At 41.1% G+C, this 14853-nt stretch overlaps 1 protein-coding gene across 2 annotated transcripts; it reads left to right on the top strand.

Annotated features, from left to right (window-relative positions):
* Positions 1-597: 597 nt before the first annotated feature.
* Positions 598-14202, top strand: pcdh10b (protocadherin 10b). Of its 2 annotated transcripts, none has more exons than XM_051127974.1 (5): positions 598-3913; positions 4564-4622; positions 4774-4880; positions 11735-11892; positions 13537-14202. In XM_051127974.1, the coding sequence occupies exons 1-5, from the start codon at positions 1367-1369 to the stop codon at positions 13588-13590; spliced, it is 2925 nt and encodes a 974-aa protein (XP_050983931.1). In that variant the 5' UTR covers positions 598-1366; the 3' UTR covers positions 13591-14202. The 2 variants fall into 2 exon arrangements, with proteins under 2 accessions (XP_050983931.1, XP_050983930.1); XM_051127973.1 differs by having other exon boundaries at positions 599-3913; positions 11735-12088.
* Positions 14203-14853: the final 651 nt, after the last annotated feature.

Here is a 14853-nt window from a genome sequence, read left to right as displayed (position 1 = left end):
GCCCATTAGAACGGACGTTGGGTCTAAACGGGTTAATTACTTAATCCAGCATATTAGTTGTGCTCAACTGTATCTTATTTAATTAGAGGGATGGTATGCAAATGCTGGACATTTCCACAGATTTCTGTGCAGTTGCCATGAGGAATCCCAGGCGCGTGACTGACAGCAGCGCAACAGATTCGTTTTGGCAGCTAGGAGGCGCATGTGGCTCGCGCTTGGGAACCAAACCGGAGAAAGCTCCAAAGACAACACACATTGCAAGATGAAGACGGTAGTAGAGAGTCTGTCTGGTTTATGTGTGCAGTCGATATATTAAATGCATTATATACAAATATAAATTATACAAAATCATTTAAAAATACTTACAGTGAAGAAAAACAGCCTTGTCTGAAGTGAGAGACATAATAGGCTGCATTGCAGCACTTGTTGTGAAATGAAATGCAAATATACAAATATATTCTACATTTCAAATAGAATCAAATACCTTTTATTGTCAAATCACCATATACACAATTCACCCATAAAGTGGTGTTGTTACATGTAAAGGATACAAAATTCACTAAATACACTTATTGTACATTATAACAATAATAATGTATGGAATTGTGTATGTTTATATCCAGTAGATATAAAATACACAATTTAGACAAAGAGACATTACAGCGTTAAACAATCTCATATTGATATACATTTTTTTTTTCCACAACTTGATCGTTCTTCTCTCTGACTCATTCTCATACGAACTCATCAGCCATTCAATCATTATGACCAGAAATCCCGCAGCTCTGACCAGGGGCGTGTCTATCCGCTACCATGAGGCTTGACTGACGTATGCAAAGCCAATAAAGGTTCAGCTGTGCTGGTGCCGGGTGCTCCCATTGGTTGGCGAGGGGAGGGTGCTGCGGGAAAACCGAACAGCTAAGCGTTGATGCTTCAGTACTGTGCCAGCGGACCCCGCAGGAGCGCACCAGATATACCGGGACCTTTCAGATATCAGAGACTGTAGCTCTAATATACAATGCATTTGTTGCATTAACTCTGTGGATTATGATATTGTGTTTTATCACACGCCAACTGATATTTCTCAGTATCAGTGACAGTGTAATGTTGTAATGTTAACTTGTGCCAGAAATCCGCTGCGACTCTAAAGCTTGTTCGTGGAGGGAATCGCCTTGGGAAATCGGTCCTGTGTAAACCAGCACGCAGACAGCATGGTTTTTGGCTGACAGCCCCGTTTAAGGAAAAATATTACCCTACAACCAAAGCCTTACGCACGCCTGCGCGCCTTACCTTGGAGAAGAGGGTGATGGTTTTGCTGCGTGCTCCGCGGAGATAAAATATTCCAAGTGTCCTTTCCGGAGTGGAGATGTTTGAGTTTTTGCTCCTGCTGTGTCTCGCGGATGGGGTAGTTTCGCAGATACGTTACTCTGTGCCCGAGGAAGCGGAGCATGGCACGTTTGTGGGGAATATCGCAGAGGATTTGGGACTGGACCTTACAAAACTTTCATCCCGCCGCTTTCAGGTGGTGCCCAGCTCGCGGACGCCGTACCTGGAAGTAAACTTGGAGAACGGGGTGCTTTTCGTGAACGAGAAAATCGACCGGGAGCGCATCTGTAAGCAGAGCGCCAGCTGTTTGCTTCACCTGGAGGTGTTCCTGGAGAACCCGCTCGAGCTCTTTCGCGTGGAGATCGAGGTGGTGGACATCAACGACAACCCGCCGAGCTTTCCGGAGACAGACATCACCGTGGAAATATCCGAGAGCGCGACCCCGGGTACGCGCTTCCCGTTGGAGAGCGCCTTTGATCCGGATGTCGGTAGTAACGCATTGCGCACTTACGACATTACCAACAACAACTATTTCTACCTAGACGTGCAAACACAGACTGACGGAAACAAATTCGCAGAGCTGGTTTTGGAAAAGCCACTTGATCGGGAACAGCAGGCGATGCACCGTTACGTCCTCACGGCCGTGGACGGCGGCCAGCCTCCTCGGACAGGTACAGCTCTGCTTGTGGTCAGGGTGCTCGACTCCAACGACAACGTCCCTGTGTTTGATCAGCCGGTGTACTCGGTCAACCTGGCCGAGAACGCGCCCGTGGGCACGCTCGTCATCCAGCTGAACGCGACCGACTCAGACGAGGGCCCGAACGGAGAGGTCATTTACTCGTTCAGCAACCACATCTCCAGCAGGGTCAAGGAACTGTTCGATATCGATGCCCGAACGGGCCGTATAGAGGTCAGAGGTGAGGTGGACTTTGAGGAGAGCAGCCTCTATCAGATTTACGTGCAAGCGAAAGACATGGGACCTAATGCCGTGCCCGCGCACTGTAAAGTTTTGGTCAAAGTGACGGACGTGAACGACAACGCACCGGAGATCATCTTCAGCACCGTCACGGAGTCAGTGAGCGAGAACGCAGCCACTGGCACCGTCATCGCGCTGCTCAGCGTCACCGATAAAGACTCTGAAGACAACGGTCAGACGCATGTGGAGATTCTCGGAGACGTTCCTTTTAAACTCAAAACCTCTTTCAGAAATTATTACACGATTGTGACTGACGGTCCTCTCAACCGAGAGACTGTAGAGGCGTACACAGTCACCGTTGTTGCGAGAGATAAAGGGATTCCATCTCTGGCTACCAGCAAATCAATCAAAGTGCACGTGTCTGACGAGAACGACAACGCGCCAACGTTTACGCAGCCCATTTATGATGTGTATGTGACTGAAAACAACGTCCCCGGTGCTTACATCTACGCTGTCAGTGCAGTCGATCCTGATGTCGGACAGAATGCTTATATAACTTACTCCATAGTGGAGTGTGAAATCCAGGGTATGTCTGTGGTCACCTATGTGTCCATCAACTCGGAAAATGGGTATCTGTACGCCCTCAGATCGTTTGATTATGAGCAACTAAAAGACTTCAGCTTCGTGGTTCAAGCCAGAGACTCAGGCAGCCCCGAGCTATGGTCCAACGCCACGGTGAACGTCATTATAGTGGATCAAAACGATAACGCGCCGTCTGTGATTGCGCCTCTTGGAAAAAATGGCACTGCGCGGGAGCCTTTGCCGCGCTCCGCCGAGCCAGGCTACCTGGTTACTCGCATTGTCGCCATGGACGCAGATGATGGGGAGAACGCTCGCTTGTCCTACAGTATACAGAGAGGCAACGAGAACGGGATGTTCCGAATGGACTGGCGCACCGGGGAGTTGCGCACGGCCCGCCGGGTGTCAGTCAAACGAGACCCACAACAGCTGTATGAGCTGCTGATTGAGGTAAGGGATCACGGGCAGCCTCCTATGTCGTGCAGCGCTTTGGTCCAGGTGACACTCGTGGACAGTCTTGTGGAGGGCCACAGTGGAGAGCGCGGCACGGCCAAGGCCAAAGACGCGTCTCTGGACTTGACGCTTATCCTCATCATCGCGCTCGGTTCCGTTTCCTTCATCTTTCTCCTGGCTATGATTGTTCTGGCCGTGCGCTGTCAGAAGGACAAAAAGCTCAACATCTACAGCACCTGCCTGGCGAGCGACTGCTGCTGCCTGGTGGGCTGCGGGTCGTGCGGGTCAGGCGGCTGCTGCGGCCGACAAGCCCGGGCCGCTCGGAAAAAGAAGAAACTGAGCAAGTCAGATATCATGCTGGTCCAGAGCACTAACACAGCCAACGTGAGCGTGGCGAGCGCCGCGCAGGTGCCCGTGGAGGAGTCAGGGAGCTTCGGCTCGCTCCATCAAAGTCAGAACTACTGCTACCAGGTCTGTCTGACTCCGGAATCGGCTAAAACGGACCTCATGTTCCTGAAGGCCTGCAGCCCGTCGCGCAGCAACGACACAGAGCACAACCCTTGCGGAGCAATAGTGACCGGCTATACGGACCAGCAGCAACCGGACATCATATCTAACGGCAGCTTGCTCTCCAGTGAGGTACGAGCACTTATAGAATTTGCTTTAAAAAAAAGATTTTTTAAGGATTGCGTATTATATATTTATTTATTTATTATTTATTTATGTTTTTTTTTTATTTATGATTTTGAAATAGATTGCTATTTTACATTTGAATTATCTTTTTTTCTAATTAAATATATAGTCAGTGAGTTAAAACTGAATAAAACAAAAATAATCTTCCTCTCAAAAATAATGAGCTCTAAAAACAAACAGGTTCTTAACTGGTTGCTCGCAGACCTACATAAGCAACATTAATCTGTTCTACATTTTCTTCTTATTATTATCTTCTATATGGCCTATACTGTGAAATTACCCACATTAGAGCGTAAACATAGTGAGTCACTGAAGTGATAGATTTGCATGTTTGTGAAAAGCTCTCCGGGTTATAGGTCATTATATATGCCAGTCACGGTGTTGCAGAGCCTCACAAGAACAAAGATCCGTCTATAGTTGAATTCTGCTGAATAGCAGCGGAGCCTAATGATTTTGCCTGCCCATAAAGTTGTTGCAGTGCCCCCAGTGAGTGAAGCTTAAATTGTGATGTGTATTATTTATAGATTTATTGTATTATTGTTCAATTATTACTCATTTGTTGTTGGGCTTCTTTCAAACTGATTTCTCTCTTGCAGACAAAACACCAGAGAGCAGAGCTCAGTTATTTGGTAGACCGACCAAGACGTGTTAACAGGTAAGCACTTAACCTAACGGACCCCTAAAACTTTATGAAAGGACTTTATGTTTTTTTCCCAATATGATAAGTCTATTAACATCTGAATTAATGTGGTTATATAAAAGTCATGTGGCATAGCGGTTGACTCAAACCCTCTCTCCTCCCTCAGCTCTGCGTTCCAAGAAGCAGATATCGTGAGCTCAAAAGACAGCGGCCATGGAGACAGCGAGCAGGGAGACAGCGACCATGATGCAATGCATCGCGGACATTCCTCTGGTAAGTTCGTAGGAGTCAGTTTCTATTTTTCCCTTGTTTTGTTATTGATTAGCAGAAGAGCTGCTGGTCAGGCTGAGCTTGTAGAGATGTGGGTTTAAACAGTTTTGTGAACTGTCGAGATAGACATGCTGGATGAAAGATGGCAGATTGGAAATAGCTTGATTGAGCTTCATCCTCGCACAATCAGAACAAAACCCCTGATCAAGGCATGTCATGGCTTTTCGGATCTGTCAGAATCCTAGCAGAAATGTTTTAGGCCGGCGGGCCTCTGGGTATGGATGCATGAGCACGTTTTGGGAACAACAGCCGTAGTGGAGAATATAATCCAATTGTTTATGAATACTTCCTCATAATAGGGATTTACTTCAGTGGTACTATCTCCCTTTCACCCACGTCTCCAAAGACATGATGGAATTTAGATCAGTCCAGGCGGTCTGTCATCGACTCTGTGGGAATGGGACCAAATAGGTTGAGCAGCAAACAAACAAGCGATTCATTAACTGCGTGCGACCCCCTCCCCAAACTCCCCTTCCACCCTAATCCCTCTGCCCGCATTCCACTGACGGAGGACACTGCTTGTCCACACCTTCGCAAGACCACATGTGGCGCTTTGGAAATGAGATTCAGCTGTATGCTGCGATGGAAACGGTGCTTTGTTGCTAAATGACACTTTGCTTGAAGTGCGTTGTGAAGTTGACTGTATAATGTAATTATGACATAGTTGGACACAAATGAATACAACCAAAAAGTTGCATCTTATTATCATTAATTTCTCTTTGGTTGAGCATATGTCCTCTGCTGTTATTCCAGAGCACCATATGCTGTGGCTGGACTGCTTCAGCTCTCATTTAGCCTATTTTTGCTCAGTTAAACATTAGATTAAAATCAAGATTTTTTTTTCCATACAAGGTCAGCTAGCCCATCTGCCTTAGTTGTCACAAGCCATCAAAAAACACTTGCTTTTAAGATACAGCTCTATACTATAAAAAATCTGTTGTGCTCCCCCACCCCCATTTGTGAGCATGTTGTCCCCACTAAAATTAATTGTTTTGTTGCATACTATCTTCTTTAATTAAGATAATTGAAAGCGCCGCTTGGTATGCAGGCTTGGAGAGCGTTCAGAAGCGTGCATTGTTCATTTTAATGAGAATTCGCTAGGAACTGCCTTCATCCTTTCAAAAAAACAAATTCAGACATTTTGTGTCTTAACCAGCTGCTGTTTTATGAGCTTTTTGAAACAGGAAATTTTAGTCATCCAGTCGCTTACAGTGTCGCAACGTAGATGCATCCCGATCTAGTCATCTCAGCTAGATTAAAAACAGGCGGAGATAAGCATCGCTTAATTTCTCTCTAATGCATAAAAACGCATCTGTAATACATAGTGGAGAACTTCAGAGCTTCTCTGATGCAATGGCACACCTGATTCATTTCATTCCAGTTTCATTTCTTTTATCCCGAGGATCTGCCACGTTGCAACAGAATCCCTCATTTGGGTTGCAGGTCATGTTCAGAATTCAGAAACAGCTCACTGATCAGTAATTTATTTTCAGCCTGATGCATACCAATTAGCAAATGAAGGTTATTATCAGATCTAATGCTTTGCAGAGCTTCTGCTCAGAAAGCAGCAGAGCAGATATAGAGGGAAGGAGATGTTTCAATGGATCATTTCGTTTACAGTCCATTGCTATATCTTCTTTAATCTATAATTCTTTTTATCTCTCTCTCCCTCTTTCTCTCACTTTGTCATGCACAGTGTAGAGCATCATAAAAAAGTGATGTAGAGCTCTAAACAACTTGGGCAAAACTACACATTTTGAAATTTCTTGTGGTGTTTTTTTTTCTAGCCTTTTGTTGCATAGAGACCCTGTTTAATAATCGTATTAAGATCCGCCTCTGGGTGATCTGGTCATTGCCTTTTTCATCTAGTATTAAATGCGGATTCTGTGAGCGCTTATGGTCAGATTTTGAGATGAGAGTCTTTGATTTTTTTGACAACATAACACCACTCATTATGTCAGCATGTAACTGCCAAGGTCTTATTTTAGTTTAATAAAGTGCAAAATAAAAAATGGTGCAACATTTCTCATTTTTTCCTACAAAAAAAAATGAATAGTTTTATTCAGCAAAACTGATCCAAAGTGACAGGAAAGATTGTTTTTAAAAAAGTATTTCAAATAATTGCTGTTCTTTTGAACTTTCTGTTTATCAAAAAATCCTGTGGAATGGAAATATAATCGTTTCCAGACTTGTGTTCTAAACTTTTTTGTTGTTTTCAACATTGATATTAATGGTAACACTTTACAATAAGGTTCATTAGTTAACATTAGTTAACTACATTAGTTAACATGAACTAATAATGAACAATACTTCTACAGCATTTATTAGTTAACATTAGTAAATTACAGTAGTTAACATGAACTAAGAATGAACAATAGTTCTACAGCATTTATTAATCTTAATGTTCATTTCAGCATTTACTACTGCATTATTAAAATCACCAGTCGTGCTTGTTAACATAGTTAATGCACTGCAAATTAACTTTAACTAACAATAAACAACTATATTTTAACATTAACAAAGATTATTAAATACTGTAATAAAATGCATTGTTTGTTTTGTTCATGTTAGTTAATATTAACTAACATGAACAAAACAAACAATGCATTTTATTACAGTATTTAATAATCTTTGTTAATGTATATATACATTTGTTAATATATATATATAATCTTAAGTACCAAATTAGCATATTAGAATGATACAGTAATGACTGCTGAAAATTATTTTTTTTCCATCAAAAAACAAATTTCATTTTAAAATATATTAAAACAGAAAACAGGTTGTAATAATATTTCATAATATTACTGTTTTGCTGTATTTTATAAAAAATAAAAAAATAAATAAATAAGCCTTCAGATATAAGACCTCAGACTTTTGAACTGTAGTGTAGTGTTTTTGAGCTGAATTCTAGAATAATTTAGTGGAGCACCTGCTTTAACTGGAAAATATTAAAACCCTTGCAACTCTTTTTCTTATAATCCGAATGTGTTTGAAGTGGATCAGTCCCAAAATATTCTGGACGCCATTTAAAATTATAGTTAGCACTGGATTACCTGAAACTGTAATTAATACAATATATAAAAATAGCATGTATTTTTTCAACCAGACAAGCAGAGCATTGCATTTTCATCAGCTTTGACTCTTTCTTGCAATATTGAACCACAAGTCAACAATGTAATTACTTTTCCAGTTTTCCACTGAAAAAAAGGACACTGGATGAGTACAGAGAGCAATTAATTTCAGAAAATGTCAAGAAATATCAAGATGTCTCTGTGCGATTACACAATGTGGAAGTGTCTTATCTCACACTCTCTAAATATCAAACTCTCTCTCTTTCTCTTGCTCTCTCTCTCACCTTCTTTGTATGTCAGAAATATACACAAAGAACCTTTGTTCCCAGTCTCTTATAAAATGAAGACCTTTGAATATTGTCATAGATAGCTTTCAGATTTGTTTAATGTCTAAACTACTTGTTGCTGCCTAGTCGATCTTATACTTGGGTCTGTAATTAGAAGAGTCTTACCAAGCCCGGGCCTAAGTAGGTTGTTTGCATGTAGCTCAGAAGGACTCTAATCCTCTTTTAAACCAGAAACCCAAAGTCTGTGTATGCTGACCTGTCTTCTGTCTGAAGGGCTAGTCTGAGGATTAGCAAAGAACATCCCTCCCCACCCCACACACACACACCACTGACTCCGCTCCATACCTTCAACATCTCTGCTTAGCGCTGCTTTGAAAATGGCACTTCATTAATCCTCCAGCTGTAATTACTGACTGTTTTAGATGCGGGGTTTTTAGACACAGGAGCCGAAAGGGGATTTAAAAATGCTCACCTCTCTGTTCTCCTCATATGCGCGTCGTCAAAACGGCACGGCTTACACCTGCTGGGGTGGCGGCGGGGGTAAAAGGCGTCGTGCAACTGTCACGCACAAACTAACAGGATCTTTTCCCTCACGCTGGCTTTAGCTGTAACGCTCTTGTAGCGCTAGCTTCTTGGCTTTGTGATTTGTGAGGACGTTAGTCATTGGATATTAGCAGCAGACTGCTTGAATTACATGCCGCTAATCAAAATATATTTTCAAAGAAGCTAATGTTTGTGGGCCTAACACTGGATGCGAAGCTTGGCTCCAAAGGCCTGGAAAATGGAGAATTAGATTAGATTCTTTATCGTCATTGTACAAACATACAACAAGATTCTGGTGCACTCAAGGACTGGACAAAAAATGTAAAATATGCATTCTTACTATACACTACTTTCAAACATATATAGTTGAAGAATAGTTAATATCGCATACTACACATGAAGGCCATATTGCATGTAAATGAAATAAGGTGCTCATAATGTGATCGCACATAAAGGGCTCTTGCATGTCAAGTTGGAGGGTATGTTTTCAGTTCAGAGTTCAGTATAGTGATAGCTTCAGAATAAAATCTGTGTTTCGAGTGAAGTGTTTGTTTGTATGTGTGTGTGTGTCAAACCTTTGAGAAAGATGCTGTAGGCCTGACATTGAGGGCAGACCTTGGTTCTTAAAGGAGAACTCCACTTCAAGAACAACAATTTACAAATAATTTACTCACCACCTTGTCATCCAAGATGTTCATGTCTTTCTGTCTTCAGTCGTGAAGAAATTATGGTTTTTGAGAAAAGCATTTCAGGATTTTTCTCCATATGATGGACTTCACTGGTGCCCTGATTTTGAACTTCCAAAATGTTGTTTAAATGCAGCTTCAAAGGGCTCTAAACGATCCCAGCAAAGGAAGAAGGGTCTTATCTAGCAAAACGATCTGTCATTTTTTCGGAAAATATTTTTTTTAATACTTTTTAAGCACAAAAGCATGTGTAGCACAGGCTCTGGGATGCACATTCACTACGCTACGTACTATTGAATCACGTCAAAGGTCATGTGGAACGAAGGCGGAACTACAGACCCAGTGTTTACAAAGCGAACGCGCAAAGACTAAGAAAGTGCAAGTAAGCCAAATGTTGTTTACAAACAAAAAGGTACAACGATGTCCTTCTCTCAAGCTGTAGGTGAAAATAAGATGGAGTTTTTTGCCATACTCAGTACACAGATGATGAACTTACACGTGATTCATAGTAGTGATGGGAAGTTCGGATCATTTTACCAACTCGGACCTTTGAGTCTCGTTCAGCAAAATGAACAAATCTTTTTTCGAGTAATTTCGTTAATTTTAGCAAAATATATTTAAAATGTTATGTGTTACTTCCCTGCTTACACAAACGTTGATCACACTACAAACAAGACAAAACTATAATGCTATAAGAAACAGAAAAGATTAATTCATTGTTTACCTGGGTCTTTAGTCTATGATTAGCTCACCTCACCTCTTATCTGACAAGTTTTTGGGATGAGTCGTTTGTTCATCACGTGACAGTCCCATAAGATAAACGAACGACTTGAAAAACCCGAAGACTCGAAACAGGTGAAATAATTCCAGTACAGAACCTAATAGGATGTTGTGCATGCGCGACTGAACGAATCGCTCCCCGTTCAAAATGAAAGAATCGCTCAAGAATGAACCATTACTAATTCGTAGCATTGTGGACACACATCCCGGAGCCTGTGCAACATGAGGTTTTGTGCCTAAAAAGTATATAAACTTTTTTTTTCGAAAAAAAAAAAAAAAAAATCGTTTCACTAGATAAGACCCTTCTTCCTCGGCTGGGATCATTTAGAGCCCTTTGAAGCTGCATTTAAACTGCATTTTGGAAGTTCAAAATGGGGACACCAATGAAGTCCATTATATGAAGAAAAATCCTGAAATGCTTTCCTCAAAAACCATAATTTCTTTATGACTGAAGACAGAAAGACATCTTGAATAACAAGGGGGTGAGTAAATTATTTGTAAATTGTTGTTCTGGAAGTGGAGTTCTCCTTTAAAGCCTGTTTCAAATAATTCTTGGAAAATCATGCAGAAAATGACATATTTATTTAGTTAAAGCAATTTAAGTTATTTAGATATAGATAGATATATCAATCTTTTTTTTATATATACTTTTATTCCATTGAAGCTCACTGAAGTGTTTTCTTTCAAGATGATGCAATATCTTATTGTGTTCCTTATACTTTTTGTTCCTTTAATTGAGACAACAAGAAAGAGACAAAAGAGTAAAAGGGGTTATGACCTTTATAATATATCCCTTCATCTTGTAGCCGGGCGGAAGAGATGGAAAGAGAACAGAGGATCGGGTTTATCTGCAAGCTTGGTGTCTGAGAGAGTTTACCTTTGATGTGAAATAGAAAGAGAGAGGGGAAAGAGAGACCTCAAGAAGAGATTACAGCATTGACTCCATCCACTCACTGTGTGTATGTTCTCCACACATGCTTTGATCAGGGTAATTTGTAATTTAAAAGTCACCAAAAAGGAAAAAAAAAAAACAGCACAACGCAATCTTTTCATGATTAGCACGTCAAGTGCCAAAGACATTTCATGCATAGAGCTTCTAATGTTTTCAAAGTGAATGACATGTATTACATTTCATTTGGATTTACATATTTATAATGCTTGATTAAGTCTAAAAAAGATGCTGGGTAACTCAAACTGATTGGTTGAATTAATGCGGAAAGTGGCGGTTGGGTCTTTTATCTATGAGAGGAGACATTGAGGGCGCGTTATATCGTACATGCACTGCATGGTTTATTGTATTTATTTATGTTTGTCTTGTTTTAATGCACTTACATGCTTCCAGTGCAATTGGGATCAGATTCTCGCTCTCATCCTCCCACATGGACAATTAAACACAAGCTAACCCAACTCTCCTTTGTCTCTCGTAGGAGCAGACCTGTTCTCCAACTGCACAGAGGAGTGCAAAGCCCTCGGCCACTCAGATCGCTGCTGGATGCCAAGTTTCGTGCCCACCGAGGCACGACAGGGCGCCGATTACCGCAGCAACCTGCACGTGCCGGGCATGGATTCTGTGCCCGACTCTGAGGTATTTGAGGGCGAGACTTTGGCGGGCGATCAGTCATTCTCAACCTTTGGCAAAGAGACGCTACACCACCCCAACCAGATGCACCAACACCAACATCAACACCATCAACACCACCTCAATGCTTCCACGCTAGAGAGGAAAGAGTTCGATGCACTTCTGTGTAACTCTCGCATGCCTTACAAAGCCGCCTGTCTGTGTGAGTATCTCAAAGAGAGAGCTCTTTCCTCTCTCTTGATCTGACCCAAAAACTTTCCAAATTCAAGGCCTCTAGCGTGAAGTGCTGCTGAATTCTCCTCTAAGTACTCTAAGCCCTCACACTTCTGCTTTTCTTCACCCATCAGCATCTGTCCATCCTTCATATGCTCTTCATCTACTGGTTTCTGGTGTACACTCTTAAAAATAAATGCTCGTTTTAACTTCCTCAAGAATTTTTTTTATCCTCCAGTTCTTTAGAAAACCATCTACCGGTGCTTTAAAGCCCCCTGGAGGCCTGCACATTTTAAATGGAGGAATCAATATGCTGTTCTTAAGAACCTCTAATGTAGCATCAAGAACTATTTTAATCTTCAAAGAACCAAATCGAAAGAACCCTACCAAGTGAACAAAACCTTTATTTTTAAGAGTGTACAATTAGCTTTTTCTTCATACATTTACTCCCAGTCAAATAATGTTATCAAGGTTGTGGAAAAAAAAAAAAATCAAAACTGAAGAATTGACCCCGTTTGAAAACATAATTGTAAATTTGAGTTCGAATAGGCTTCACTCACAGGGAACTGAATTGGGATTTAGATTAGAACAGCTAGCTAGAATATCTATCTAAAGATATAAAAATCTTCCAAGACTTTTAAAACATGTCAAGCCAAGATTTAAAATGTGTCTTGACCAACTTGAAATACATTTCACTTTAATTCTACTTCCTTACATTCAAATTCAAAATCAGGGATTTAAAAAGCATTCGCAGTTGAATTCAGAATGTTTCACAACCTTGATAATTGAATTATTTCAAACATTTCTCATGCTTTGAAACATGAAATTGCACTATGAAATTGTTTAGTTATTTATAAATGCAGGGAATTACTAAAGCCCTTGTGTCTAGTTGTGGGATTTTAATGCGATACGATGTTAGATCAAACATTAAAACATTCTCAGATATCTGACCATAGGCAAAGACCCACTAGAGATTGACAGAGATTGAAGCCTAAAATGAACTTGTAAAATACAAAGATAAAAGAAAGGCAGAAACTCCCTATTGTTTTGTACACAGGCAGTAGATTTATTTGACTAGTCATGCCAAACATCAGCTCAGAAGCTTGAAACAGATGCTCTCAAAAGGCCAGAGTTTATAAGGTTTAGACGGCCTACTACTGTTTGTTGTGTTAGAGAGGATGAAGGTGGTAGTGGGATTGATTGAGATATTATCGACTGCTCTTGTTGTGTTGAAACCTTCAGACATCTGTCTCAGAAAGAGCGCTCCGAGGCTGTGTGGGTGGTACGTTTAACTTTGAGGAAATAGTTAGGCCTATAGTTCCTCATCAAAGCTCCGCTTCTGTACGGACCAGCCAAGGGTCTTAGCACAACGCTTTATGTGGTTTGCCGCCTAAAAAAGCAGATCTTTAATAAGCTTCCTTTTTTTTCCCTTTTTAGCGCGGAAAAGGATATGCTAGCTCTTTCCGAGTGGACATACCAGAGACGGCGTGATTTTGCACAATCAGTAAAACTGATGGAAAAGCAAAGAGCATCAAGTTTTCAGACTCTATTTCCAGAGGCGACAGATGATCGTGCGTTCCCGAAGGCTTCCGGAGCCTCTAGGACCTCAACAAACTTGATGAAAGAGCCGGACTCGCAGAGCTAGATGCAAGGCCCGAGCGGCCGGACATAACGCGCTTCTCAGCGGGACTGAGACGGAGGACAAAACTAGACCGTTAAAACACACGGAGGATAGGAAGACTAGGAGAGAAACAAGGGGACAACTATTCCTCTTGGCTTCTGCGTGTGCCTGTTTACAGCACTACTGTACATCGTTAAAAAAAACACAAGACAAAAAAAAGACAATGAAAACTATGACGAGAACCACCAACAAAAACTACAAAAATGGAGATATATTCACTGAGCCCTTTAGTTGTTTATGTACACACACACACACACACCACTGAAAAGCCAATTGTACAGGAAATTCATTTGTGCATTACAAATGCAATATTGTTCTTTTAGACATGACTGTTTTTATATTCTGTGTGCGGCTGTGTGTGTGATAAGGTGTTTTCCCTAAATCTATTCCAACTTTGTCAAAAGAAAAAAAAAAAAAGCAACGGATTCCACCGAGGGATTTTTTTCCGTCAGGGTTAAGTGTTTAACGTTGTGAGCAGGACAGCTGTGGCCTAAATCTTACTCTCTCAGACAATACGTAGGTTATATCACGTGTGAGAAGTCTTAACTGTACTCTTTTAAACTTCAAAATAAATATAAATCTATATCTATAAATCTATATATACTTTTTCTGAAAGTGCGGTCTTCATTTGCGCCGTTTTTTCCAGTGTAGTGTGTAAGGCTCCTCAAGGGAGCCGTTAGCATCGCTAATCCACTTTACAGGGGTTCTTAACGTGACAGAAAGCCTTATCTCCAAACTTTTCATCCGTTTTTTTCACTTTTGGATATTGAGAATCATGTCTATAAATAAAAGGGGTCGTAATATTCTAGATTTGAATACATGGAAGTTGTGTGTTACTGTAGCCAGATAGATTTGGAAATCAAGGCCAAATGCGGACGGGGCACACAGAGCAAATCAAACAAACACACACGTTGATACTGATATCACAGACTTACGCATATGCACACAAACACCTTAATACCAGGAGGTGACAAATAAACTGAAAAATGTACACGTACGTCTTAGACTCTTGTGTTTTATTTTAAAACAATCAACTTTAATACAAATAGACAGTTTAATTAAGCCACATTCCT

The sequence above is a fragment of the Labeo rohita genome, chromosome 14 (genome assembly GCF_022985175.1).
Source record: "Labeo rohita strain BAU-BD-2019 chromosome 14, IGBB_LRoh.1.0, whole genome shotgun sequence".
NCBI lineage: Eukaryota > Metazoa > Chordata > Actinopteri > Cypriniformes > Cyprinidae > Labeo > Labeo rohita.
This window is presented reverse-complemented; position numbering and strand designations above follow the sequence as displayed.

Excerpts from the sequence above, each read along its gene's own strand:
- pcdh10b (XM_051127973.1), top strand. The coding sequence starts at position 1,367 with ATGTTTGAGTTTTTGCTCCTGCTGTGTCTCGCGGATGGGGTAGTTTCG. Across the intron at positions 3,914-4,563 it reads GCAGCTTGCTCTCCAGTGAG|ACAAAACACCAGAGAGCAGA; the intron begins GTACGAGCACTT and ends TCTCTCTTGCAG. Across the intron at positions 4,623-4,773 it reads CGACCAAGACGTGTTAACAG|CTCTGCGTTCCAAGAAGCAG; the intron begins GTAAGCACTTAA and ends CTCCTCCCTCAG.